The sequence below is a fragment of the Colletotrichum orchidophilum genome (assembly GCF_001831195.1).
Source record: "Colletotrichum orchidophilum strain IMI 309357 chromosome Unknown Scaffold_51.1, whole genome shotgun sequence".
NCBI lineage: Eukaryota > Fungi > Ascomycota > Sordariomycetes > Glomerellales > Glomerellaceae > Colletotrichum > Colletotrichum orchidophilum.
This window is the reverse complement of record NW_019173007.1, coordinates 137,894-165,579: the sequence shown is the minus strand read 5'-3', so window position 1 is coordinate 165,579 and position 27,686 is coordinate 137,894. Positions and strand designations below refer to the sequence as shown.

General features: G+C 52.5%; 6 protein-coding genes across 6 annotated transcripts; 3 read left to right on the top strand and 3 right to left on the bottom strand.

The window, feature by feature from the left end:
• Positions 1-231: 231 nt before the first annotated feature.
• CORC01_06689 (uncharacterized protein) lies at positions 232-1,255 on the bottom strand (the record flags this gene model as incomplete). The annotated part of the gene is made up of 3 exons (XM_022618328.1): positions 232-435; positions 491-1,029; positions 1,087-1,255. The coding sequence occupies 3 exons, from the start codon at positions 1,253-1,255 to the stop codon at positions 232-234; spliced, it is 912 nt and encodes a 303-aa protein (XP_022475172.1).
• Positions 1,256-5,208: 3,953 nt separating this feature from the next.
• Positions 5,209-10,787, top strand: CORC01_06688 (ABC transporter; the record flags this gene model as incomplete). The annotated part of the gene is made up of 15 exons (XM_022618327.1): positions 5,209-5,433; positions 5,482-6,019; positions 6,096-6,325; positions 6,408-6,693; positions 6,756-6,989; positions 7,042-7,820; positions 7,879-8,041; positions 8,105-8,440; positions 8,499-8,622; positions 8,677-8,748; positions 8,798-8,913; positions 8,974-9,595; positions 9,655-9,735; positions 9,791-10,165; positions 10,562-10,787. 15 exons carry the CDS (start codon positions 5,209-5,211, stop codon positions 10,785-10,787), a joined length of 4,407 nt encoding a protein of 1,468 aa, XP_022475171.1.
• A 793-nt stretch (positions 10,788-11,580) lies between these two features.
• CORC01_06687 (uncharacterized protein) lies at positions 11,581-14,867 on the top strand (the record flags this gene model as incomplete). Its single annotated transcript, XM_022618326.1, has 7 exons — positions 11,581-12,311; positions 12,368-13,657; positions 13,712-14,081; positions 14,149-14,412; positions 14,467-14,547; positions 14,599-14,628; positions 14,682-14,867. 7 exons carry the CDS (start codon positions 11,581-11,583, stop codon positions 14,865-14,867), a joined length of 2,952 nt encoding a protein of 983 aa, XP_022475170.1.
• Positions 14,868-17,940: 3,073 nt separating this feature from the next.
• On the top strand, positions 17,941-19,302 carry CORC01_06686 (carboxy-cis,cis-muconate cyclase; the record flags this gene model as incomplete). Its single annotated transcript, XM_022618325.1, has 3 exons — positions 17,941-18,168; positions 18,243-18,351; positions 18,464-19,302. 3 exons carry the CDS (start codon positions 17,941-17,943, stop codon positions 19,300-19,302), a joined length of 1,176 nt encoding a protein of 391 aa, XP_022475169.1.
• Positions 19,303-19,538: 236 nt separating this feature from the next.
• CORC01_06685 (uncharacterized protein) lies at positions 19,539-21,990 on the bottom strand (the record flags this gene model as incomplete). The annotated part of the gene is made up of 4 exons (XM_022618324.1): positions 19,539-20,679; positions 20,729-21,398; positions 21,452-21,678; positions 21,743-21,990. 4 exons carry the CDS (start codon positions 21,988-21,990, stop codon positions 19,539-19,541), a joined length of 2,286 nt encoding a protein of 761 aa, XP_022475168.1.
• Positions 21,991-24,015: 2,025 nt separating this feature from the next.
• On the bottom strand, positions 24,016-25,719 carry CORC01_06684 (phosphoglycerate dehydrogenase; the record flags this gene model as incomplete). Its single annotated transcript, XM_022618323.1, has 1 exon — positions 24,016-25,719. One exon carries the CDS (start codon positions 25,717-25,719, stop codon positions 24,016-24,018), a length of 1,704 nt encoding a protein of 567 aa, XP_022475167.1.
• Positions 25,720-27,686: the final 1,967 nt, after the last annotated feature.

Sequence of the window (27,686 nt, the reverse complement as noted above, 5' to 3'; positions counted from 1 at the left end):
CGAGCGCACCACCAAAAATAATCATTTCTTTTCCGTCCTCGAGACAAACACACTCGGAAACAGCTCTACCAGCGTAACTGCCTTTGCGCCAGCCTCGCCACAAGTCGAGCCCGCGGAGACTGCTCCGGGGATCGCTGGGATCGCCCGGAACCGTCCCTGACCGCGACCCGGTTTGTTGCTCTGGGGGTTCCGGTATCTGAAGCCGCTTCACATTCGAGCGCCCAATCCCGCTTACTCCAGATCGACTTCCTCCTCGTCGCGCTGGGCAAGCTCATGGTCGTCGCGCTCAGCCAATTCATGATCATCGCGCTGAACCAGGTCGGCTGACTCCTCGTCACGTCCGAGAAGACCGCTGAGCAGGGCAAGAGGGTCATTCTGAGCCTTGTTGGCACCGCCAGCGTTGGCAGTGTTACCACCAGCACCGCCTCCAGTAAGCTGCGGATACAAATTAGCTCATGATCATCAAAAGGGCTTCTTTAGAGCTGCTTACACTATCAAGGATGGAAGCGAGGATGTTGTTGCCATCGGCCGCCTGGTTGTTCTTCCCCGCGGCGCCTCCAGCAGCTCCGTTGTTCTTCTTGCCGTCCTTGCCATTCTTGCCGTTCTTCTTGCCACCAGCGTTTGCAGTTCCGTTCTTGGCAGCACCACCGACTGCATTGTCGGCACCGTTGACCTTCTTCGCGGCAGCGTTCTTCGCGGCGGCATTTTTCTCAGCCTTGGCCTTCTTTCCGCCAGCCTTTGCGTCGTCGGCGGCGTTAGCGGTTCCATTCTTGGCAGCGCCACCTGCGTTGTTCTTCTTGCCCTTCTTCTTCTTTTCCGCGGCCTTGGCCTCTGCGGTCTTCTTGCCCTTCTTCTTCTTCTTGCCTCCGGCGTTGGCGGTTCCGTTTTTGGCGGCACCGCCGGTTGTGGCACCACCTGCAGCGGCACCGACTCCTCCAGCTGCAGCGGCGTCCTTGGCGGCCTTGTTGTTGGCAACTCCGTTCTCGCCTTCATTCTCGGCTTCCTGCTGCACGTCGACGTCGTCGCCAGCTGGTATCAAAAGTCAGATGAGTTTCGGATCTTTCTTTGTAAGAATCTTCAACATACCTTGCTCGCCTTGCTGGCCCTTGCCACGGCGCAGAACGGGTCTGACATCGGCTTGAGAAGGAAAGTTCAACTCTCTAATAGGGAGAGCCACGGATCGGTCCTCCATGGTGGGGAGGGCGATGACCTGGGCGGCGATGGCCGCAATAGAAAGGAGGATAGAGCTCTTCATTTTGAAGGACTGCTGAATGTGTCTCGTCAAAGAGATGAAAAAAAAAGTTGATGGTATAAGTTACAACTGAAAAGGGTTCACAGAACCGGGAGAGAATGGAATGTGAGAATGGAAGAAATGAGAAAGACACTCAAGGAAAGACTGGACCAGCCAAAGTGAGGGAACTGAACCAGAAATGTTATTGTGACGAAGACTTGAAAGTGTTGAGAGGAAAGGGACTGAGTGAAAGGCGAGATCGGGCTGGGTTGATATAGAGTATAAGCTTCCTTGTGAATCTCACTCGGGTCCAGATCCCTCGGAATATCATGCAGCAGGTACGTAAAGCAGGTACAGATGCAACCATGAGGTCACAGTGCCAAGGAATTGAGACGTCTTGTCAAACAAATCAGGTGAACGCTATCTTTGCTCAATGTCACCATGCCAGCCATGTCACAGACTGTGATCCATCGCGAGGGCAGTGCAGGTTTGGTGGAGCAGGGGAGTCGGGGAGTCGGGGCCTCGGGGCCTCAGTTTGAGAAAGAGACGTGATGGTGCATGGGGAGAGGTGTGTGCCAAGCATCACGACGGCGCCATGTCGCGCCAACCCCGGAGCAGCCGTGAGCCGGGGAAAGCGGAGACGAAGTCCCAAAATAAAAAAAGAGAGCAGAATAGGTGTCTGTAGCCGGTTGATGATGGGCATCGCTACCATGGGTTTCCGGTTGAGGGTGCCGGTGGTGACCATGGAGGGCGAATGTTGATCAGACGGTTGATGATTCAGAACGGCCCCGCCGCGGCGGATTTCTGCTTCTCTCTAGAACTGAGGCTTGCGGAGGTGGAACGGGGGCCCAGAAGGTCGTGGCTGTTGACGGTGGCCAGGCTTGCTTGAAGTCATGATCCGTACAGTTACACACAGAACGTGGGAACTAGCGTCCGTCCAACCCTGGTAGGCATGTGTTGGTACTTGTGCGGTGGTGGTATTCCCACGGTCGCGTACCTTGTGGTTAGTGGAACGGCCAAGGGGACGGTTTGATCGGAGGACAGGATGTCAAACCTGGGATGAAACACCGCCAAAAAGGGTGCTTGGCTAAAGTCGCGAACCCTTCTCGCTCCCCAAGTTGACTCTTCCCTCCCTCTGTATGACCGCCTCTATCCCAAGACACTGGTGTCGAGTGGGATGACGGCCATTTGGGAAGTGAGTTGCCAGGATGGCGTTTAAAGGATGAGCATACTTTAGTACGCGAAGCAGCGAAGTCTAACTTTCAGAATTGCACCGATGCACCCTGGGCTGTTTCTTGACAGGCAGGGGAGTCTCTCGTGAATCAGAACTGGCGCCCTAGGCGTTGCAAAAACAGAAAGTTTTCTGCATGGCAGTGTTTGCCGAAGAAGAAAAAAGTGTTGAATCTTTGCTAGGGTACCGGCTACGATGGCCGTGATAGGTTGTAGCAACTTGCAACTAAGACATTCATCGAGTCCCTATGAGCTTGATTTGTGAGCCGCAATCAAGTGTTGAAGGGTTAAAGGGTCGAAGCTTAGCCCTATTAGTCGATACGGTTACATCGCTCTCCTTCTTCCGTCTTTCGCCGCACTAATGCTCCTAGAGGCTGTCTGGCTGGGCACTTACTATGTAGAAATTGGGGGATCTCGGCTAGAGAGATGCTTGTTTGGAAGCGGTGCCGTGGGTCGTGGTTGCTGCGCCATTCCGTCCGTTCTCATCCCTTCACACAATAAATGCCGAGGGCTAGAACAGAAGGCAACGTTAGGAGTCGCCGCACCCTGGCGACATGGCTCGAGGGTCGAAGATCGAAGTCGAGAGAAGGGACGGTGTTTCAACTGGTGCATCAAATCGCCAAGGACTGCTGTCTCGAGAAGATTGGCAAAGTCGGGTGATGATCGTCGCGCAACACTGGCCAAGACGACGGCGGCCTGGCGTTGTTGGTGAGGTGGGCGTGTGAAGCGGGGGTACGCTTAGTAGACTAAGTTGGGTTCGATTCCTATCGGCGTCAACTGGTGTTTTGGCCGAACGGCATACTTTGTGGGAATGGCAGACCAGAATTAAGAAATACCAAGAGACGTGCTAGTTGTTGGCAATGCTTCTAACCTTGGATGCGAGTATCAGACATCTCTTGGGGGGTTTTTTTTTTAGTCTTTCTGGCCTGGCTTATCTTTCTGGCGAGTCTCGTGGTGGTCTTGGCTGGGTCAGAGTCAGACCTCAGGCGACTTCTGGAGATGACCAGGGCGGCTCCGTTATTCCAGAATTATAGTAGAGGCCAAGCATTTTGGCGAGGGGAATCAGGGGATGAACATATGTGTCGCGATCCTGTCTGGGAAATCATGGAGAAAGGGGCCGGGAGAGCAGAGCGATGATCGGCGAGCGAGGAAAATCAGACATACCTACCCAGGACCCAGGAGAGAGGAGGCTGGCGATGCATTGCTTTCCCCACGAGAATGAAGAGGAGACAGACGGACGGTTCGCATCACTTTGACTGAAGGGGTGGCCCCTTTCTCCCCAATGACCCATCTTCGCCCCAAGTCGTGACTGCCCTGCCATGCGATGTGTTCGGCACATCACAGACTTGACCCGAGCAGAAGGAAGGCCCCATTGGGCTCCCGTCTTGGCAACGCCCATCCAAATCACTCGCCTGTCATTCGATCTTCCGTCACTTCCTCGCTCTTGCTCTTTCCCCCCCCCCTCCGTGTCTCTTCCTTCATGCCTTCCAGCTAGCATCAACAGAAACTGGAGCACAGTTCAAATCCCGTGGAAGATGACGAGTCCCCATTTCAGGTGTGGCTTGGTCTTTCCTTCCACCACTGCTCTTTCCACGTGGGACATGGTATGGCATGGCTGGTACCATTACGTTCCTTGCTGTCCAGAGTTGGGATTCCAAATGACTCTATCCTCCGCACGCACACGCCTGTTTTGCTTCGAATCGCACAGTTCTGTATTTAGCAAAGACGAACACGGCCGACTTCAGACGACGTGATGGAGGTGGGCAGATGTCGTTATCACTCCCGGATGAGTCAATTACCTAGTGTAAGGCACGTCACCTCACCCTCCTTTTTCGTTCTCCATCTAGGTTGTCCAAAGACACAACAGGTTTCCAACGTTCCACACACCTTGCCGTACATGACACCCGCCACATCAGTCATCTCAAGTCTGTAGAAAGTCATTTCATCAATATGAACTCTCCGACTTGGACGGTTCCACGGTCAGACTGGATGCGCCCGTCGGCCCCCGACTCCAGGTTTCCTGTCTTTTCCTGTCAGTGCTGCTGGATCCATCTCACATACATGACCTGGCCAGGCCAATACGCGGTGTCGTGTCGCAGCGCAAGGCCCGAGTCGTCCGATGCAACTTCCTTGACTGACACCACACTGTACTGCACAGCACTGCTGCTTCGAGCCGGTCGCTTTTCGTCCCTTGCTTACATCGGACATTCATTCCCCCATTGTGGTTGACCTGGACTGTCATCTGGTTCATCAGTCAAAGATGAGACTGAGTCCGCTTTGGGCAATTCACGGGGTGGCTGTGTCTAGCTCCCGCTGTGCCGCTCACTGAGACAGGCACGCCTTCGATTTGATTGGCACCACCACGTCACCACCAGGAAACTTGGCTGCTCTGCCTAAAGCTGTTGCCTCCATAGGTATTTACTAAGGATGGCGGCGTGCGATGCGGCGATTGCAGGCCGGTCGCTTCCATTCTATTCTGTCTACTACCCCGCTGGCCTCGTTGGGTTTTCTTTCATTTCTTTCCCTCTTGAAGTGCCATAAGTTTGGGCGTACCGCAACTCTGTTTTGAATCTCTCTCCTCAGTCTGGCACCTTGTTTTTACGCTATCGCTATTAAACGAAGTAACAAAGCGTTACATTCGGCCCATGTTTTGTTTGAAATTCCTCTTTGATTAAAATTGCCTCACTCCCTTGGCCTTGAAACACCAATAGCTACACGAGCGTGCCCGGTACCTACCCGCTCGCACCATGTGGGTCCCGCAGCCGGCTTGTTCTTCCGGCCACGACGACTCTCTCGGTCCGTGGGCCGGAGAATTGTGCCGTGGCGGGTTCGACTTTACGCTTTTGTTCGAGGAGGCCGTACTAGCCGTTCCCCTGCAATCCCTTCTCCTGCTGTTGCTTCCCACCTGCGCCTTACGCCTCGCAAGGTCCGATGTCAAAGTCGTGCCCAGCAGCCTGCGCTGGTTCAAAGCTGTTAGTCCTGGCAAATTGCCTCTTACCACACTGGCTGATCACTGAAAGTGTGCATTCATTTCCCTTGTTGCTCTCAATCTCGCGCTTCTGATCCTCTGGACTACTACACCGTCAACCACAATCACCCATACGCGTGCAACCATTCCCACCGCCATCCTCAGTCTGATTGCCTCGATAGGATTGAGTTTGCTGTCATGGCTCGCCCATCAACGGTCCATAAGGCCGTCATTTGTCCTGTCGACCTATCTGTTTCTGTCAATTCTGTTTGACACCGCCCGTGCCCGAACCCTGTGGTTGCTGGGATCCCATCGGACCATACCCGCCGTCTTCACCTGCACTCTGGTCGTGAGAACGGTCATGATCATTCTAGAATCAACAGAAAAGCGGCAGATCCTAGTTCCGCAACATAAAGGGTATTCCAAGGAGGTCACCAGCGGCACCTTCAATAGATCGGTCTTCTTCTGGCTGACGTCACTCTTCATCAACGGGTACAGAAACATCCTTCGACTAGATGACCTCTACCCACTGGATCCGAAGTTGGCCTCGGAGCCTCTTTTCAGAAAACTCACCGACGCGTGGGACCAAGGTACTCTATTTTCAGCTCCCAACTATAACTTAAATGTCCCGCGGACTAAAATATTTGACTTGAACCCCCAAAAAAGTTCCCGACAAGACGGTACCCGGCGCTCTGTGCAGCACTTGGCTCCGCGCCTTTGCCGGCCCCATTTCCGTGGCCATCGTCCCGAAACTCTTCCAGATCGCCTTCAATTACGCCCAACCTTTTCTGATTGACGAGGCAATCCGCCTTGCCAGCCAGCCGCAGCAGCAGCTCTACAACAATCGCGGTTTTGGTCTGATAGGGGCGTACGTGCTCGTTTATACCGGCATTGCTGTGGGTTATGTTCCTTCTTCTCGCTCTTGGCCAAGCACCGTCCTAGAAATTCTCGAGTTCGGGCGCTGAACAATGTGCGTAGGTTTCGACGGGTCAGTACGACTGGCGCAATCAACGTGTGGCCTCGATGACGAGGGGCAGCACTACGGCACTTATCTATCGGAAAGCGCTGAGGCTAGATTTGACGTCGCCTAACGTCAGTCCTTCGGCAGCTCTGACTTTGGTGGGAACCGATAGCGAGACAATCAGCCAGGGCATCACTCAGCTTCATGAGGTTTGGAGTGGGCTCCTGGAGATTGGCATCGGAATCTACCTAATTTACAGACAGCTCGGGGTTGCCTGTGCTATGCCCATTGTCCTCGTTTTCGGTATGATGTTGCATTAGGGTGGTCGACTCAGGGAGTTCCAAAAGGCTGATGCGCATCGGTAGTTGTCTTGATTACCACAGCTTTTCTTGCCGTCCCGACTGGCAAAGCATCGGCGGCATGGATCAAAGCCTCGCAAGACCGTGTTTCGACGACTTCCAAGACGCTGGGAAACATCAAATGGCTCAAAACATCTGGCCTCAATGATGTTGCCTTTTCAGTGATCCAGAAGCTTCGGACCGTGGAGCTCGAGGTTTCAAGGAGATTTAGGATACTATTGGGCATTAGCATGATGTTTTGTAAGCTTCTTTTTGCCTTTTGGTGGCACGTACACTGAGACTACTCGTACAGTAATTTGCACGCCTATCTGGTCCCCGATTCTCACGTTCAGCACGTTTGTCGGAACGGCAGCTCGGACTGGCGACACTCTGACGATCCAAAAGGCGTTCACTGCGTACTCTGTTTTGATACTCGTGAATCAACCATTAGTTGGTATCGTTATGGGACTTCCACTACTAGCTGCTGCCGTGACATCTTTCCAGAGAATCCAAGATTTCTTGAACGGCAAGGAAAAAGTCGATGTCAGACTAATCAGCGATGGTAGCAATAGGGCTGGGGCTGAGAGGTCTGCAGCGGATTCTCCCAAACCAGCTGGTCCAACCCCTGATCTCGAGCTATCTGACATGCATGAGAGTGACTTACCCGTCATCAAGCTACACTCCGACATTATCGCCTCCATAAATGGCAGGTTCTCATGGGTAGTCGATTCCAAGCCAGTAATCGACATCGAAAATTGGAACATACGGCGGCGAGCTTTCACCATGGTTCTAGGACCCGTGGGCTGCGGCAAGTCGACGCTTCTCAAGTCTCTACTCGGCGAACTGTCCTCTTTCAAAGGTACCATCTCCACCAACTTCTCTGGCGTCACGTATTGTGGCCAGACTGCGTGGATACCGAACGAAACCGTGCGGAACATCATCACTGGCCATGCCGCGTTCGATCCGTCCTGGTACTACACAATCATCAACGCGTGTGCTTTGGATCAAGACATCTCCAACTGGCCGAATGGAGATAATACCGTGGCTGGTACAAAGGGCATCTCCATAAGCGGTGGTCAGAAACATCGACTGGTGGGTTATCGAGCTATTTTGTGGTCAGGACCATTAGTAAAAGCTAACATCATGCTAGGCCATTTCCCGCGGCTTGTACGCAAGACAAGAGTTACTATTGCTTGACGATGTTTTCAGTGGTCTAGACTCTAGCACCGAAGACACCGTCTTCAACAATCTCTTCGGCTTTGATGGCTTACTACGTCACACGGATACGACTGTCATACTAGCATCTTCCGATTGTCAGTCTTACCTTGCTTTGCTCCTCGCATCTTCTCCTTGCCATGCTAACGGTCATTTGACAGCTCGCCGAGTTTCGTTTGCCGATGATGTTGTGCTTCTTAATGATGAAGGTCGTATGACAGATAACGAGGCGGCCATGAAAGTCGACCAGGTACAACACTCCCCGAAGGAAAACAACAGTACAAGTGAGCCCGAGACCACAGCGCTTCTGCCGATGACACCAAGCAGAGATAGACCGCCAGCCACGGTCCTCGGTCTGCTCGAAGACCAGGCAGATTCCGCCCGTCAGCTTGGCGACTGGGGGATGTATAGTTTCTATGCCAGAGCAGCTGGGTGGTTCAGCCTGTCGGCATTCACTAGTGCTATGATAGCCTTTGCCTTTTGCGACTCATTCCCCGGTAAACTTCCGAGGTCTCTACATATTCGATTATCAGAGACTAACAAGACCGGCGTCAGATATATGGCTCAAGTGGTGGGCAGAGTCCAACGAAAAGAGACCGAACCAAGACCTAGGCAAGTGGCTCGGTGTCTACGCGGCCCTTGGAGTGGGATCAGTGGCTTCAGTCCTCTTTGGAATGTGGTGAGTAGTAAACCGTAATAGTTTAGGAGAATCGTCTCTGACAATGTTTTCCAGGCAACTTTTTATCGTCATCATCAATAAGTCGGGAATTTACTTCCACGGTGTGCTACTAGACACCACGTCTCGGTAAGATAAGTGCACAATCTCTCTTCGATCTCACTATTGACAAAGTCAGTGCGCCCATGACATTTCACAGTTCCGTGGATAGCGGGATCACAGTCAACAGATTCAGCCAAGACCTCCAGCTCATCGACATGGAGCTCCCGGCCGCGGCGCTAGGCTTGGCCGTAGGTACGTAAAGCTCTTAACCTAGTATGATAGTGAAGCCCAGCTAAGATTTCACTGATTCAGGCGTCGCATTCGGCGTAGCTCGATTCATAGTGATGTCCGTCTCCTCACGTTACATGGCCGCCATCCTCCCTCTCCTCATCCCCACCTTCTACGCCATCCAGCACTTTTACCTGCGCACCTCCAGGCAGATGCGCCTACTCGATATAGAGCACAAGGCACCCATATACTCTCAGCTCATCGAAACACTGGAAGGCCTGGAGACGATCAGAGCTTTCCGCTGGGAAGATCACTTAGAAAAGGTCAATCTGCGCCGGCTCGACGACTCGCAGAGACCCAGTTACCTTCTCGCCTGTCTCCAGCGCTGGCTGACGTTTTCGGTCGACATGGTCATTACATTCATCGCCGTCGTCCTCATCGTTCTGGTCACGACGCTGCGCGAGCAGATTGGCCCGGGTTTCATCGGTGTTGCGTTGACCAACGTCTTAGCATTTAGCGCGACTGTCAAGGCCATCATCATGTCATGGGTCATGTTGGAGGTCTCACTCGGTGCCGTCGCGAGGGTGAGGAATTTTTCCTTGACCACAGCGTCTGAGGACGGCTCTCAGTTGCATCTTACCGAGCCAGAGGAAGAGTGGCCTAGTCGGGGAGCGGTTGAACTCCGCAAAGTGACGGCTTCCTATGCGTTAGTCCACAGAGATGCTTAGGCTTGTCCAGGGGCGAGGGTGCTAACACCTAATTCAGATCATCTGGTGCCGTACTGAAAGGGATAGATATTTCAATCGAACCAGGTCAGAAGGTTGCAATCTGCGGTCGGACAGGCAGGTAAGTCATTCTTCGCCCTACATGCTCCAGCGGAAGCATCTAAGACAACACCCAGCGGCAAAAGCTCCCTGATTCTCTGCCTCCTCCGCATGATGAACCTAGACTCGGGCACCATCACGATTGACGACGTTGACATCTCCACGCTGCCCCACGAATACGTCCGCTCCAAGATCGTCGCGGTCCCGCAAGAGTCCTACATCTTTGACGGCACCGTGCGCTTGAATCTCGATCCAGGCCAGACCGCGTCCGATTCTGAGATCACGGCGGTCTTGGAAAAGGTGCAGCTCTGGGGTAAAGTGGAGGAGCGCGGTGGTCTCGAAGCGGTCATTGACGATCGATTCTTTTCGCAGGGCGAGGCGCAGCTGTTGGTCTTTGCCAGGGCCGTGTTGAGAAAGGGGAGGGTGCTCATCTTGGATGAGATCACGAGCAGGTGAGTCGATTTTTGATTGTCTTGCCATATTGAGTGCAAGTGGTCTTGCTCGCAAGTCAAGCGACAGACGATGATCCTTCTGGGACAAGAGAAAAAGTTGCTCGCCAGATTCGAACCCGCAAGCTGCAGCCTAGGGAGAATATCGCTCTAGGATTGGGCGTGTGGCCATTCTATAATCCATCTTAAGCTTCTAGACCTATTTTCCCTTCTGCTACGTCCTTGAGATCGTAGGAGGGATAAACCCCTTATTCCTTAGCTAACCCAACCGGCGCCATGGCTGCTGTGGCTTCTTCCTGCGTTTGCACTTCACTTTGGGGGCAAGTGCCCATAAAGAAGATGCCTACCTTACTACCTTACCTAGAGTGGATCAAAGTAACTGACTTTGTTTGCGAATAGTTTGGACGATGAGTCGAGTAGGGTTATCGACGAGGTGCTGCGCTCATGGTTCAAAGATTGGACCGTCATCGCTATTGCACACAAGCTGGAGTCGATACTGGACTTTGATCGAGTTGCGGTCGTCGATTCAGGGGTGATTGTAGAGTACGGTGAGCCTCGTCAGCTTCTAAGGAGCGAGTCGTCGTTCAAGGCGTTGTATGGGCGGTCATCGGCGGTGATCCAATAAGAGGAGAATACCGAGGGACTGTAAGAAGGTAATTGTACATCTCGACTCAACACCTGTAATTGTAACGTATCAAGATACCCCCTACTTTCGTTGGAATCTAGCAGAGAGGATCCTTCTCAGGGCGAGGAAGCGAGTACGGACTGCCAAACTTGTGTTCATCATCATGACGACTGGTGTTACTGCTGAAGATCCCTTTGACTTCGAAGGCTTTCAATGTAGCTAAAGAGGGTACGCAGTCACGGGATTGATGAAAGTAGCCGGACAATGTTCAGTCCACCATTCTCCACTACCTACATTTTCACCCTCGGCAATGATCTCCCATCATCGGGCCAAGAAAAAAAAAGTAAGGCTGTAGGATCTAGATGGAAATTGCACCTCTTTTCTTGCTACATCAATAGTAGGGTCAGCAAAAACCGGCACTTGTCCTGTCGTTGCTTCCTTGGCGGCGAGTGACTGCATTATATTCTAGCCTTTTCTGCTTATATTGACGTTGTGTAACCAGATGGTGGTTGCCATCGCTTATCGGAACTCGCGGCGCCACCTCTCATTGGATTCTCAGTGCCTCATCCCCTACGAGCTCAAGGCGCAGTTTTGCTATGGCTCATGAGCAGGCGTAGGCTATCCATAACCAGGCTGAATCTGCAGAGCCGCCTTGACGCATTGCCTTATTAGACGCGACCCATGACTTTTATAAATCTGGTTGGACGCTCTCATTACAATTTTTACTTTCACCTGTCTCTTAAAACTCAGTCCAAGCATCTTGAAAAAATTCTTTCACCACAACAAACCTAGGATGGAGCTCCAACTCTGGGATGCTTTTCGAGAAACCTTGCCCCCCGCGGAGCACATGGACGAGATTCGTGGCAAGAACAAAGCTCTTCGACATCCAGGAACATGTAGCTGGGTCTTTGAAGATGAAGCATATCTTCGATGGGAAAATGAGACCAACACAACTCTTTTCTGCGTTGGTCCGCCGGGTGTGGGCAAGTCTGTTCTAGCTACCGCCGTGATTGATGAGTTGAAAAAGTCAGAGAGTCTGGTCCTCTTCTTGTTTTGCGAGAACGATACCCAGCAAATGGATTATCTCACAGGCTCTCTAATCCGGCAATTACTCGCGCAAGTTGATTCCGAGAAAGATCTGGGGTTACTCGACAACGTCGGACGCAACATTGGTCAGACAGTTCTGAGGACACTGCTGTGTCACCGCAGTACCAGCCGTAACCCCGGTAGAGCAAGTGTCTCGCTTGTCTTTGATGGACTTGACAGAATCGATCTCGAAGTGTCTCGAAGCCTTTTGGCTTTTTTCAGCAGCCTTCGGGATGAGATCGATATCAAGATCTTCGCTACCTCAACCTTTCCCGCCTCTCTGACAGCCGGAGAAGAGTCAGTCACGACCCTGCCAATGCTGGCTTCAAACGCAGACTTGACTGAATACATCACCTACCATGTAACCCCGCCGGGGTCGCTCTCTCGCCCAGAGCACACCAAGTTCTATGACGACATCGTAGAAGCAACGGAAGGGATGTAAGTAACAACTCACCACTCCTAACTAGTCGGAGCTGTGTCACTCAAAACCATAGATTTCATGTGGCGAGTCGTATCGTCGAGATTCTTTCGCCAATGCGTACGAAATTCGAGTTTCAACAATTCTTGAGACATTGGACCCAGGAGTATCGACACTTGGATCATGTTTTCAACGATCTGATCAAACCACGCACAAAGCGGCTTCAGTCAGGTCTCGCTCCCAATGTAATCAACTGGTTGACGTTCTCCCACCGTACACTTACAACACTGGAGCTTCGGCACGCTCTGGTAGCAGACATCTCAGAGTACTTGCGGGCTCCTCCGGAGCTCGATGAGATTACTCTTGCATTGCATGGAATCGTGATGATCGAGAATGAGCCGGGATGGCAGTCGATTCGATTCTTCCACAGTGCTCTTCACGCTTACTTCCGGCACAAAAGAGACAACGAGGCCTTCAAGATCCAAGACAAAATTGTTAGCTACTGTCTGAGACAGCTATCAAGAGTGTCTTCCAGTGATGGCTTCTGCGAGTCGGACGAAGACTTTGAAGAGAGATTGCGCCACAACCCCTTCTTCCTCTACGCCGCCTGTCACTGGGGGTATCATACCCAGGCATGTTCTGAGCCTGTTCCAGCCGCCCTAAGGTTTCTAGACAATCACGCCAGCGTTGAGATGTCAAGCCAGGCGATTTTCATTGAGAAAGCCTCATCAGACGCAGCTGGATACACGCGGCGGGTTCCTCGACACGTCACAGGGTTGCATCTAGCTGCGTACTTTGGAATGCATGGTGCTGCTGAAGAGCTCCTCAACGAAGGAGCGTCACTGAGCTCTGTTGACACACAAGGCCAAACCCCGCTTTGGTGGGCTGCTCGGTTCGGACAGGATAAGATTGTCAGACTGTTCTGCCGGAGTGATACAACCACCCTCTCGCTTCTAATGATGGCTAAAGAGACGAATCTGATCAGGATCTTGCTCCGTGCCAAATATAAAGTCAACACCCCTGATGCCTCACATGATACTCCATTGCATCATGCCGTACGACGGGGTCTCGTTGAGACTGTAGGCGATCTTTTATCCGCCGCGGCCAACACCAACATGCAAAACATGGGAGGTGAAACCCCCCTCGGCATAGCACTCAACAATAGCAACCAGGAAATCATTCACCTCCTCATTGGGAAAGGCGCGTATACCGATTTTGTGAATACTGCCAAGTTCCGCAAGGCATTTCATTGGCAAGATGACCAGACACTAGAGATCTTCCGAGATGACAGGACTACCGTTCTACGATTGAAGCCTTCCGAAAGACGCCACTTTGATGAATGGGGTCAATCAGAAAGGTTTTCGTTGTCAGTGTTTTCATTTCTTGGTTTCGCTGACTGTAACGCTTACTATTCCGACAGGCAGCAAAAGGTCCTCCGTGATATTCCATTTCCACCTCAGCTTCGTGAGTCGATAGACAACCTTCAGATTGAGGAATTGAATCTCGAGATCATCGAGTCAAGAGACAACGACAGCCACATAAACTACTACGTTGAAGCATTCATGTGGAACTCCCCAAGTAACGATGAACCTCTGCCTTGCGAACAGTTGGTGTTGTGCTGGGATGTCTACCAGGAAAAGCAAACCCAGCAATGGTATACCAAGGCCCACTTCACCACTATGCCACACATTTGGCTTCCAGATAATGGCGCGGTGTTCCTCAGGCATTTTCTCGTCCATGTCAAACACACCTGGCTTGCTTACTGCGAGGCCAATCTCGTGGATCTACATGTGCGTCTTGCCATATTTCATATGATTTGATTCCCGACCATTACTCTTACTCATCGCCACACAAAAGCTTCGCAAAAGAATCATTGGATCCAAAGGGGCCGACCCAGAGCTTTTGGACCATCTCCTGGAGAATGGTCAAAAGTGGCTCAGTCATCGGCATAAGCTCTCCAAGGTCGCTTTGAAGATCCGAAACTTTGCAAAGGCCTACTGCCTGAAGCACAACGAGACCGGCGACCTCGAAGAGCTCATAGAGGCGATTGATGAGCTCTCTGCTGCGGTCGGTAAGAAGCTCGGTGAGTTGGACGAGAACTCAAGAGATCTCATTCAGCTCGTAAGTAGTGTGGGCGCTGCTTAAGTCTTCAGAATGCAACTTACCAGATCATAGGAATGCAATCTCGTCTCTATCAAGGAAGCCCGTGAATCGGTCAATTCGTCGACAAGCATGAAGCGACTTAGCTGGATTACGGTGACCCTCCCCCAAATGCAACTAGTACACATAAGCTAAACCCTCGACTAGTTCATCTTCCTGCCACTCACATTCATAGGGGTAAGAGTCGGAAGCCAAATTGTATTTGATGTATACTGACGAAAAGCTTCTAGACCTTGTTTGGAATGAACATAGATATTCTAGACGAAACAAAGCCTGCTTGGTGGACTTACATCCCTTTCGCCGCCGTCACCTCGCTGATGACGTCTGTTGTGTGGCTTCTCTTCCAGTTCACCGAGGTTGGTAGTCTTACCATTTCCCTCTCAGTGTACACAGTAAGAGCTGACCATAAGCGATGATTAGCTTGAGACAAAGATTGAAACTAAAGCGAGGACATGGGTATCTCATATCAAAGACGCTGCCACCAGGCGAGAGCAGCAAGGAGTGACGAGCGGGTTCGATCTCTCGTCTGGGAACACCAACGTCTCTTCACATCTGCACTCTCGAGCATTGGAGAATGGTCAGGGGATAAGTAGACAATGATGTAACTTGCATGAGCACGGTTGTAGCCGAACTAGCAAGGGCTTTTCCGAGCTTGTAACTTCTTCATATTTTCTAAACCATTCACCTATCGCATTGCGATAGTCAAAATTTCAGCAGTAAAAGATAAAAGAAGTGGGCTTCCCTCTTTGCCTAGACAGTCTGATAGATCTTTGAGATTACGTACCTCTGCTGCCAGCTCTTCATTCAAGACTCTTGGTGATACCTTTCGTGATCCCACCACTATCAATCGCCGATTGATTGACGAGCCACTGGCTCAGAGGATCTATAGATTACATCCCCCCTTGATCTGGCAAAGGAAAACCATTCGCGCCCATCCTCTCCTTCACAATACCCTTCTGTAAGATGCCGGTGTTCTCCCCTCGCAGCATCATGGCCAATCAAGTTGAAATCATCCCAGTTCTTATTCAGCAATTGTCGCACCCATAATGCAGGCACCAGTCAGCAGAGACAAGGCTGCCTTATCACAGCAGGGCGGCTGAATAATTCAAGTACTCGCCACTACGACACGTATGTTTTCTCTCTTCACCCTTGAACATCTTCTTCATAGCTTCAGTTCTCGTGTACGAGGTCCATGGCTTCGATCGTTGTGCACGGAGGACATGGCACGCAGGCAGTGGAAAGTCGGTTTTAGCATCGGTCATTTGCGACAACCTTGGAAGAGAAAGCCACCTTGTTGTATGCTTGTTCGGAAGTTGCAGTATAGCAGCAGAAGAGCACCGTGTTGAGCATCTCCTCGCTCTGTTGATTCATCAGCTGGCGCTGGAAGTTGCACCCGAGGGCCAGTCGGAGATTCTATCCAGACTCATACCCTTCCGGGATTCATCAATCGATAGGACGTTGAGCCAGATCATGAATGACTTGACTACAGTCATGCGCTATGGATTTTCACACATATGCGAGCACTTCTATTTGGTTTTAGAAGGACTAGATCAGTACGGGACGGAAAACGCGCGTATTCTTCTGAATAAAATCCACAGCCTTGAGTCGGAAAATGAGACTATAAACTACCGTATTCGTTGCTCTCAGGTTTGCTCGAGAGTATTCAAATCGCTATAGTGCATCTTCAGAAGGCCATGATAGAAGTTGGGCACTGTCCCAGCTCGAGAATAAAATCAAAAATCTTTCGGACTAGATTGGTGGGAAACTCGAGCAGTCAGACAAAACTTCACTGTACCTAATTCAAATGGTGCGTTTTATGATATCACAAGCCCACAGAGTGTGCTTCGTTTTGTACTTACAGTAGATGGATGGGATTTCAATCGCGTATCAACTCGGGAGGCGTAAAGATTTGTCACAATGTCAGCTAGTAGGAAGCGATTGACTTGGATCACTGTTAGCCTTCTTGTCCTTCATACAGAGACTACCAATGACTACGACTGCTAATCGAAAGCCTGGTTTATCTTCCTCCCTCTTACAACCGTGGCGGTACGTCTAGGCTCGCACTTGATTCTCGATCCCGTCATCTTAGTATGCTGACTCTAGACTTTGTCAGACCTGATTTGGTATGAATGTCAACATCCTCGCATCTAATCCGAATTGGTGGCTTTACGTTCCTTTCGCCACAGGCACTGTCCTTCTTACCTCAACGGTTTGGATCATCTTCAAATACAGCAATGTCGGAACCATTTTCCAATGTTCTTCCTCAACCACTCGCATTGGTATTGACAAGACCATAGCTAGAGCAGGCCATCAAAATTTGGTGCGGTCGTTGTTTTCAAGAAGGAAGAAGGTTGCGAATATTCCCAAGTCACTAGTCTGAGAGTTTGAACAGTGAAAGGAGGATGAACTCGCCCCGTTTTCAACATGATTCGTCTAACAATCTAGGGACGAGTACGGATACGGATAGATCATTAGATGAAGTCGAAATCGGCCCTTTGCGAAAGGTAGTGTGGCTGGTCCCGGGACCTTGACTAACATGATAGTCAGGGAACGTCAATGACAGTCAGGAAAGCCCCCCCGCTCGGATGTTCCAGGTGAATTGATTGGTCAATTGCAATATTGGCTCTTATTTGCTGCGCGGACCTTGCCAAGATGCTCCCGAGGTTCGTGTGTCCCCGGCCGATGCGCCGGTTCGCACGCACCTCCCGACAATTCGGCATGGTGACCCGGCAGTCGTCGCGGAGCGCGTAGCACATGAACGCTTGGCACAATAGCCCATTAAGCGTCGCTTGTCACAAGGCAACGCAGCATCATGTTCCCTACTTGAATCATACGAGATCCCAACTGCTCTCGTGCAACCCAAGCCCACTTCTTTCCAGAGACTCAAAGGCAAAAGCAGCAGAGGAGGCTTTCTGATCATGCGATGTCCGTAAAATCACAACTCCGGCGCGCTGGTCGAAGTTGACTGCCCAGAGGTGGGGGAAGAACACTCTGCCGGGAGCAATTACCTTCCGCCTAATTACCGCCACATCTCCCGAGCAGCCCCTCCAAATTGCGCCGACCCCACACTCGAACTGTCAAAAAGCGGGTCCGTTTCTCCACGCACCGGGTGCTGCATGGCCCCTCGTCGTCGTCGTCCGGGGTTCAGAGACGAGGGGCACGACCAGCAGCTGTAAGGTACACCAACTTGCCTACCGTTTTTCCTTACATCTTTCGTCATCTCGGTTTCATTTCATCTTTTTTACAACCTTCCCTCCCCTTGACTTGATTCCGTTGCTACGTTTCTCGTAAAGAGTAGCTACCTTACCTGGCCATTGTGACGTTTTGCCAATCGGAGCTCGATATCCCTGGAGCTTCCTCTTTACCTCGGCGGAACTCATCCGACGTGCCATAAATCTTCGCTCCTAAATTCTCCGAACGTCGTGAGGATCCTTTTTTTCACTTTCTCTTCTCGTGAAGGCCTCCCCCTCCGTACCGCCTCTCCGGCCCATGCTCTCGCGATCTTCCCGCCTCCTCTCAGCCCTACAAGCCAGACGTTCCCCAGCCAGGTTCTTCTCAACGACGCCCAAGATGACCATCCACCACCTCATGATCGGGACCTGGACTCCGCCAGGCGCCATCTTCACCGTTGCCTTTGACGACGAGAAGCTCACCCTAGAGCTCGTAAAGCGCACCGAGATCCCCGAGGACCAGCCGATATCATGGATGACCTTCAGCGTAAGTTCGGATCAGCTTAGCAGAATTCGATTGTTCCCAAGAAAGTTGGCTCACACAAAATACACACACGACAGCACGACAAGAAGAACCTCTACGGAGCCGCCATGAAGAAATGGGCCAGCTTCGCAGTCAAGAGCCCCTCAGAAATTGTCCACGAAGCCTCTCACGACATGACCCATGACCGTGAGTCCATTCTCCTTGTAGCAAGCAGGCTATCTAGCCGGTCCATGTCCATATCACGCGATCTGGCGGCTCTCGCGACCCAATCCCAACTAACACACACATCCCCATCCAGCCAACGCCGCCCTCTCAACAACAAACACCCGCGCAATCTTCCTCCTCGCGGCCCAGAAGCCGCCCTACGCAGTCTACTGCAACCCTTTCTACAAGCACGCCTCCCACGGCAACATCTTCTCCGTCTCCCCCTCGGGGGCCCTCGAGACAAACGTCCAAAACTACCCTTACGACCCCAACACGGGCATCCACGGCATGGTCTTTGACCCGACAGAGACGTACCTCTACTCCGCCGACCTCACCGCAAACAAGCTCTGGGTCCACAAGAAGACCTTGTCCGAAAACCCCGAGCTCGAGCTCGTCGGCTCCGTCGACGCCCCGGACCCGGGAGACCACCCCCGCTGGGTCGCCATCCACCCGACGGGCCGCTACCTCTACGCCCTCATGGAGGCAGGCAACCGCCTGAGCGAATACGTTATCGACCCAGCCACCCGCCTCCCCATCTACACGCACCGCTCCTTTCCGCTGATCCCGCCGGGTATCCCCGGCGCAAAGACCAAAATGTACCGCTCCGACGTCTGCACCCTCTCCCACAGCGGCAAATACCTCTTCGCCACGGCCCGCTCAAACAGCTTCGACGTGACGGGCTACATCGCCGCCTTCAAGCTTGACGACAGCGGCCACATTGAGAGGCAGATCTGCCTCAACCCCACGCCCACGAGCGGCGGCCACAGCAACGCCGTCAGCCCGTGCGACTGGAGCGATGAGTGGCTCGCCCTCACGGACGACCAAGAGGGCTGGATCGAGATCTACCGGTGGCAGGACGAGTTCTTGGGCCGTGTTGCGAGATTGCGTATCCCCGAACCTGGATTCGGAATGAATGCTATTTGGTATGATTGAGATGGCGGAAAAAGATGTTAGGGGTGGTGGAATATAGGATAAATAAATACAGAGACATAGAACATAAAACATACAACAAGTCGACTTCCTCATCATGCCGTCAGAAGATTTCGTAGTTTAGGAACTTGACTTAAGAACAACGGTGGATAAACGGTTACGGTGAATCGCAACTGCTCAAATTACTATGTGATATCATACAGGGACAGCACGCCTACGCAAACCTACGACAATCCATTCTACGACTTGTTTTTCCTCTTCTTCCTCCTGTTCTTCTTCTTGCTTGCTTGTTGGCTGTTACTGGTGCTCTGAGCCGTGCTGGATGCACCATCGCCATTCTCGTGCTCCTCGCCATCTGAATCATGACTTGAAGACTGCTTGTTGCTCTGAATAGTGGCCCGCGAGCGGTGTCCGGAAGAGCCCTTAGATCCCCTGGATCCGACTTCATCAGAATCGGAGCTGGCGGCCTGGATAATGATCTTCCGCACTCCACTGCTAGTCTCGACCACGTTCTCGCTAATACTACCGCTTCGAACAAGAGGTCGGCGTTTGGGGGTGGAGGATCCTTCATCGATAACTTCAGTGACACTCGTCGCGCTGCTTGCCCGACCAGGTGAGACGATGATTGTCAAGTCCGTTCGTGCTGCTCCGGGGCTCGCACTCCGAGTGACCTTGGGACTGCCGTTTTCGGGAACGGTGGGGGGCAAGTTCACTCCGTCAGGGCCCTTGGTGTCCTCGGCATCGTGAGCGGCACTCGAGAGCCTACCCTGAGTCTCACTCATGCCCGCCCCGCCATAGCTCTTACGAATAGCATGGACGCCACCCTTTCCGGTCAGCTTGGGACGCATAAGCGGGGTGTGCTCGTCCGTATCATGCTCCAATCTCTCCTCGCTAATGTCTCCGGCAACAGAGGCAGGGCGAAGGTTCGGCGAAGGGCTATGAATCTGCGACAATGGTGCGCCGGTCTGGACAGGCTTGATTTTGACCGTTGTAGACTTGGTGTTCTTGGGGTTCGACGCGCGATTGGAGGGTCCGAGATGTTTAAGGTGTTGCTTAGCCTCGTCGAAGGTGGCTTTCACAGGAACAGCAGACGACGTCATACGCCCGTCAGGTCCGGCCGAGCTTCTCCTCATAAGGAATGTGGTTCTAGGAGCGCTGCTCGATAGGATTTCCGGAGCATCGCTGAGCGCACTGATGGAACCGTTGCGTTCGTAAGGGGGTTGGGGCTCGTCTCCAAATTCGATGAGATCACCGTTCTCGGGAATCGGTCGAGGGGACGGCTGGCCTGTCCTCTTAGTGATTCGGGCCTTGGGGGCGGGAGTCATGCGACGGATAGCCTTGTGAACGTCAATGTAGACGTCAGATTCATCAATAATTTCCCTGTTGTGGGTCAGTAGATATTCTCCGATGCAATTGTTAAAAAACTTACTCTCCGATAAGCTCCTCAATGACATCTTCAAGCGTGACAACACCAATGGCGCCGTAGTCGGCACCGGGGTACTCGGATACCAGGACCATATGCGACTTGCCCTCCTGGAAGAAGTTGACAATGTCCAAGCAGCTCGTCTCAGGACGGGTCTCGGGAAGCGTCGCCAAGGGGAAATCCTTGACCTGCAGACAATCTTCAGGGTCGTACGTGATGAGAATCTTGACAAGAAGCATTCCCACGAAGTCGGTTGGCTTTCCAGTGGCATGGATGGGAATACGGGAGTAGCCCTCGGACAGAATCTGGTCCATAGTCTTCTCGTCCAAAACTGTATCCTCGGCCATGACGAAAACGTCGTCCATGGGGGTCATGACATTTTCGACGGGTTTGTCCTTCAGGTCCAAAACAGCACTGATGATGGTAACCTCGTCCTGGTTCAAGCGTTCGCCAACCTCGCCGAGGGACTTATGCAGAGTGACCAGAGTCTTGAGGCCACTCTTCTTGTAAACGGTGCCGTGGTCCTCGCCCAGAGCCCAGTCGAGAAGCTTCGCAGTAGGCCAAGCCACGGGCGCCATAAGCCACATGAGCAAAAGCACAGGCTTGGACATGTAGCCACCGATTTGGAGACCGTATCGAACGCAGACGGATTGAGGTACGACTTCGCCGAAAATGACTGCCAGTATGTGAGTAAAGGTCTCCCGATCCTCAAGATCTGCTTCAACGTACCAATGAGGACAGTACTGCCAACGACGGCCTCAACACCTCCACCAAGACAGCGATCCAAAACAACGGGTAGCGATTCATTGACAATGACGTTGGAGAGAAGCAAAGTGACCAAAACCCAATGCTTGCCCTTCTTTAAAAGATCGTAGACGCGTTTGGCGTTTTTGGATTGCGATTCATCGGGGTCGCCGGCGACAACCTGGAGGTAGATGCTGTCCTGTCCCATCAGGCTACGTGCCAAGGTTAGCAAACAAACACGACTCGATGGTAGATGAGGGCATCACGGTGACTTACGCGATGGTCAGACCTGCAAATGCACCCCCCAGCAAAACCAGAGCAATGGAGGCGCCCATGAGGGGCCAAAAAGCTTCGCCGGCCTCAGGCTCTTCGTCGTGATGGCCTCTCGCGTGAATGGGCGCAGCGGCGACAGAGGAAACGCCCAGCGTCAAGGCTTTGGTAAGACCGAGAACGGCGGTGCGGAAGACGCCGAAGCCTCCGGCATTGTTGCCCCGTCGTGTCGGGACGACTCCCCTTGTGGCCATAATACTCGGCTCGTCAATTGAGAAATCGGATGTCGTGAGAGTGTCGTGGAGCGCGTGGAAAAGCAGCGAAGTCAAGAGCACATTTTATGCTGCGGACGCGGGAGACGGGCGAGAAACGGGGCAAAGTCAGGGTGGTAAGGTGGCTGCACTCCACTCTGTTTACCTGCAGCTACTTTATGTAGCCTGTGCGTACGGAAGTGCACAAGGCGAGCGGGCGAGCTCCACCAAACGAGCCAAGATCGGAAGACGAGTGGATGCTGGTGTGGGTAGCGATGGTTCGAGTGACGGCGTCTTGCAGATGGGTTTTGTAGCACTTTGTTCGAGATGCGAGGCGTTCTGTGATGGAGCTGTATAGAGTGTAGGAATGTTTGAGGGACGAGAGTTGCGAAGGTGAAAAATTAATGGAAAAACGCACAGATGGAGACTTGGAGCAAGAGCTGATGAAGTCGGAGAAAACATGAGTGTGCCGGGAGGTGAGATGTACCTCCACGGTGTGGAGGGCCGAGGGGCACCTGTGGCCGGAAGCTTTGCTTCTTTCTCTCTGTCTCGTTGGTGTGCTACTCAGACCAGCCAATCAGTTGCTCCGGTGGCGCACAAGCTTGGCGTCATCAACGGTCGAGGGGCGGGTCGTTACGATGCGAGCACTAGGAGAATCATCGATGCATCATTGCCGCAGAGACCTCAAGAACGTCCGCACTGGCATGCAAATTGTCTGGAGGTCCTTGAATTCGGCTATTCGGAATGGGCAAAAGTCTGTGTTGCGCATTTTCCCTCACAACCTCAGTCTCACCCGCCCCGCCTTTTGCCTTTTTTGCCGCGATACTTTGGTCGAGTCATTCCATGAGCCGGGATCGTGCAAAATCCGGGGTAAATCATATAAGGCGTAATGAGACTGACTGTATGAGTGCCTATGAGTGTCCATGAGTGTCCTCGAAGGGATATGCTCTCCTCGTAGATGGAGCTGAGTGAAGTCGCAAATGACCACCTGAGAGCTCCCTCTAAGTTGAAAGCTCCATGTCAGGGTCGACCCCAATGTCAAGGCCTGCCTATCCATCCGCACATGTCCAAAAACTCTGATGGGTGCAATTGGACTAGTTCCCTAGCCTGTTCCTTGTCTCCTCCTATCGAGGTTACCTTGCGTCTGGGCACGAACCACTGCGAGCACAGGACCATGTACCTCGCCTCAGTTTTTCCGTTTGACAATACAAGCTTGCTGCCCAATACCATCTGACACCAGCCAAAGCTCACATTGTGCAGAAATAAGGTAGCTTGAGGAACACCACGAATGTTACCGTGTCAGGATCTAGCAAAACTCGACACCGAAACACGTCAGTCGGTCCTTCTGCTCGACAATTTGTACACTCTGAATTGCTAGTGCCGAGATAGGATCTCAAGGTCGGCAATGGAACTTCAAGTTGGCGAGGGCGTGCCGCGTAACACGTGCCTTCGTCGCTTTCTCACAGACCTTGACGTGACATTGACCCGCTTTCGAGAATTTCCCCAAGTCAGATGTTGTGTGCAGTTACTGCGGAGGTTTGCATTAAACTTCAGATGTGCAGACAGATTGTCGCAAGAGTTGCGATAGTATGAGCAAATGGGTCCTTTTTTTTTCTGCCGGTACCCTAGCTCTTGCAACGCGTCGGTATCTTGCTGCGAGTGTGAAAATACGGCAAGAGATCTCGTGCCTCTCGTGACAAAATTGGCAAACCTTAATATTCCAGGTTGTCAATGATCTGGTTAGGCACTAAAATGCCCACCCGCTAGTGTTGCAATAGCAATAAGTTGTCCCCACCTCAATTACCTTACCTATTTCCCTCATGCCGCCTCCCCATTGAGCTCCGCAACTCGCCAATAAGATCACAAATGCTGCCAAGCTCCACGAACTCGTGGGGGTCTAGTGACCACCTTCGCTCCTGTCCACGTCTTGCATCCGTAGAGTCAACGACAAATAGCCCATGCAGAGTGGAATCCACTCGACTTTATATTCATCATCTACAGTTCGACCGGGAAACAAACCACCCCTCCTCACAACCGCACCAAGCTCACGTTCAAGATACCCTCTTCTCGCTGCAAATCATCCACCACGTTACCGCTTATCTCCCCCTTGACACCCAATATCATCAGCGCCTCGTTGCCTCCTTCCGCCTTCCTTTCCTCCCCGTCCAAGCTGGCCACCTGCATGAAGGTGATATTGATACCGTGCCGACCCAGCACCATTCCGACGCCACCAATCTTGCCCGGCTCGTCATAGTTGTGCAGAACCAACATCGTTCCATGCGGCTGGAAGGTTGCGCTGAATCGGTCCAGCTTCGAGATGTAGATGCTCTGCCCCGACACGTACCCCTCGATGACCTGCTCGCCATCCTCACCATGTGACCGGAGCGTCACCAAGCTGGCATACACTGCATTCTTCACCTCCCCACTGTGCGTCTCGCTGATGATGATGCCTTTCTCCTTGGCAGTCAGGCTGGCATTCACAATGTTCACGTCTCGTCCGCCCGAGTCGCTGATGGATGAGACGAGTCCCTTCACCAGCGCGGCATACAACGGTCGTGTGTTGGAGATGCCTGCCAGGTCGCCCTGATAGATGAGCTCGAACTTTCGGCCACCAACCATACCACCTCTACTACCAACAAAGTGCTGCGTGTATAGCCCGCCCATCGTCTCGATAAGACGTACAAACGGTTGCAACTTGCGATATTCCTCCGGCATAATCAATGGTGCATTGACAGCTGCCGTCGGCAATCCACCGCGGAGGATTTCGGCCACCTGTGTACAGACATCCATTGAAACATTCTCTTGAGCCTCGACAGTGGATGCCCCCAGGTGCGGGGTGGCAACCACCTTGGGGTGCCGGGTCAGCTGAGAGGCTGTCGACTCGGCCACGGGTGGCTCTGCCGTGAAGACGTCGAGACCAGCTCCGGCGATCCATCCCTCGTCCAAAGCACGAAGGAGTGCAGCTTCGTTATACACGCCCCCTCTCGCAACGTTCAGGACCCTGGCTGTCTTCTTCATTTGCTGGAACTCCTCCTCTTTGAGCAAGTCAAGTGTGCTCGCCATCAGCGGGGTGTGGATACTCAAGAAGTCTACAACGGGCAGAAGACCCTTGAGGTCAGGTACCAATTCGACGTTGGCCTGACCAGCAATCTCAGCGCTGGCGTATGGATCGACCGCTTTCACTTTCATTCCGAGGCCGATGGCCATTCGGGCAACCTTCATTCCCACCTTGCCGAGGCCGATGATACCAAGGGTCTTGCTGCCAACCTCAACTCCGACTAGTTTGCCTCTCTCCCACTTTCCATCCTTCATTGTGGTATCTGCGCGGCCAACATTGCGGGCCGTGGCGAGGAGGAGGGCAATGGTGTGCTCGGCAGCGGCAACGATGTTACCGGAAGGCGAATTGACGACAATGATACCATGATTTGTCGCTGCGTCGACATCAATGTTGTCCACGCCTACGCCGGCTCGTGCGACCACGCGGAGCTTTCTGCCGGCAGCAAGCACATTCGCGTTCACTTTTGTCTCAGATCGCACAATCAATGCGTGGTAGTTGGGGATCGCATCAATGAGCTCCTCTGGAGACAAACCGGCGCGGTTGTCAACATCATATTTGTCTTTCAATAGGGCGAGACCATCTGAAGAGACCTTTTCAGGGACAAGGATCCGGAGTCTGTCAGAAGAAAAGGACGACACAGTCGATGTGATCTTCTCGATTGCAGAGGGAACCATGACTGACGAATAATATTGGGTAAAGAATAGTTCAACTGGTCGCGAATTCGATGGGAAGAAGGGCAATGACCGACTTATCAGAAAGGCTGAGGTCGGATCGAGGAATTTCGAACACGCCAAACAAATTCACAAACACGGCAGCCGGCTAAGGTTAAGTACTAAATATCCCCCGCACTGCTGGCTACGTCCGATGTCAAAGTTGCCACGACGGATAGAAGGCTGCATGTTTGGGCCGGATCTCCAGGGACACACTCCGAAATAGACGGGAAGCGGTGTCGCGCCCCTCCATGAGCAGGACACATTGGCTCAGCTAATGGCATGTGCTAAGCTGGACGTCCGATGCGGGATATGACGCCGGAGGATGAACAGACGCGGACACGAGAGACGTCCTACCTATGACGAAGGGAGAAGCTATTGGAGAGGCCTCAAGATGCGACGGATTAAGGTGCAAGGTCGATTCGAGAACGCGCGACCCCTCACTTCCCCCACGTTCAGCTAATGCACCGGCGTCCCGCCCCCGCAACTTTTACTGGGCGGCTTACATGCTCCGACGTATATTGCTCCGCGGCACGTTTGCAGCCATCCATGCTGGCTGAGGCAAGCGCTGCCGACGTATGCTCAATTGGAGGAGCGCTGAGCATCCAGGCGGACTGCAACCCACACGACGCAAGGGGGGCGATCTTTGGTGCTGTTGCAGGTCCGAGGAGAGATCTGCTGGCGCTCTTGCCGTTGGATGGTCAATTACATCAAGGTGCCAATAGGATCATCGCACTCTCGCGAGAGATGACAGGGAAACACGGAGGCTCTGGAGATTGTCTACATGATGCTGGAGTGATGCCTTTCTGAGACAAATTTCTGTGACCAGGATAGTCTCTGCTGCACTCCTTTCATGGGAAATAGTCGACATTACAGGCTAACAATTAAGACAACCACAACTGGACAAGCTGCCGTATACTGACAGAACACTGACATGAGATTTCGCAGGCCAGGAGATTAAAGGTCGTGGGCAAGGCCTTCGCTAGATTTGTCTATAGTCGATTCTCCCACGCCAGAGTTCCAAGTACTGATCTTGCATTAAACCACACCAAATGAGTGTATATATGTACAATAACTAGTCCGGCAAAGACCGAATCGCTTCAACAGCCATCACAGTTACACTTTTGGTCATTCTATATGCAGGCAGCTACTCAATAGCGAGCGCGGCAGCGTTTGTTACTCGGCTGCCTAAGGCGGGTAGCCGGAGATCTACTTGATTCCGGCATATTGGAGGTCTTCGGCGTGTAAACCATCGAAAATCAGCAGAGCGCTATCGGTGTGCGAGTCTACCTTATTGTCAGACATCTTGTCTAATATTTTAGTTCTTCCGCGCATTATCTTGCTCTGTTCCAAACTCTCTTGACGCGGCCCTAGCGCAAGAATGCTGTAGGCCAATACCTCGCTACGTACATAAACCTTTTCTTTCAGTGTGAGAACGAGTAGTTACACTGGCTATATCTATAAATAAATGAAAGGAACTCGCAAAGAAAGGTGAATGTCAACGATGACCAATGGCAGGATCCGGGCCGTGGAGGATGCTTTGAATCAATTATAGCACGACTTAGACGCAACCAACTTGCCATTGTACGGGCACCTGTCAACCGACCGGAGGCAACTGCCAGAGCATGTCACCGCACTCCACGGCGAGGACCCCACCTCCACTGCCGTCATCACTGCCTTAGGCAGGGACGAATTCTACGGGTCTCGACCCCAGTTGCCCCTTACCTGGCCGGTATCAGCGCAGCGTGGAGTCAGTGGGCATTTCATAATATTAATCACAGGCCCACGACGTTCAAGGTCCAGCTTGTCAACTCTGCTGCGATCTTGCGCTGCTTGCCCCTTTCTACGATTACACCTGCCGCCACGACACAATAAATTAGTCGCCCTCCGAATCGCAACTTCTTTCCCGCTGCAGGCTATCTAGTCGTCCG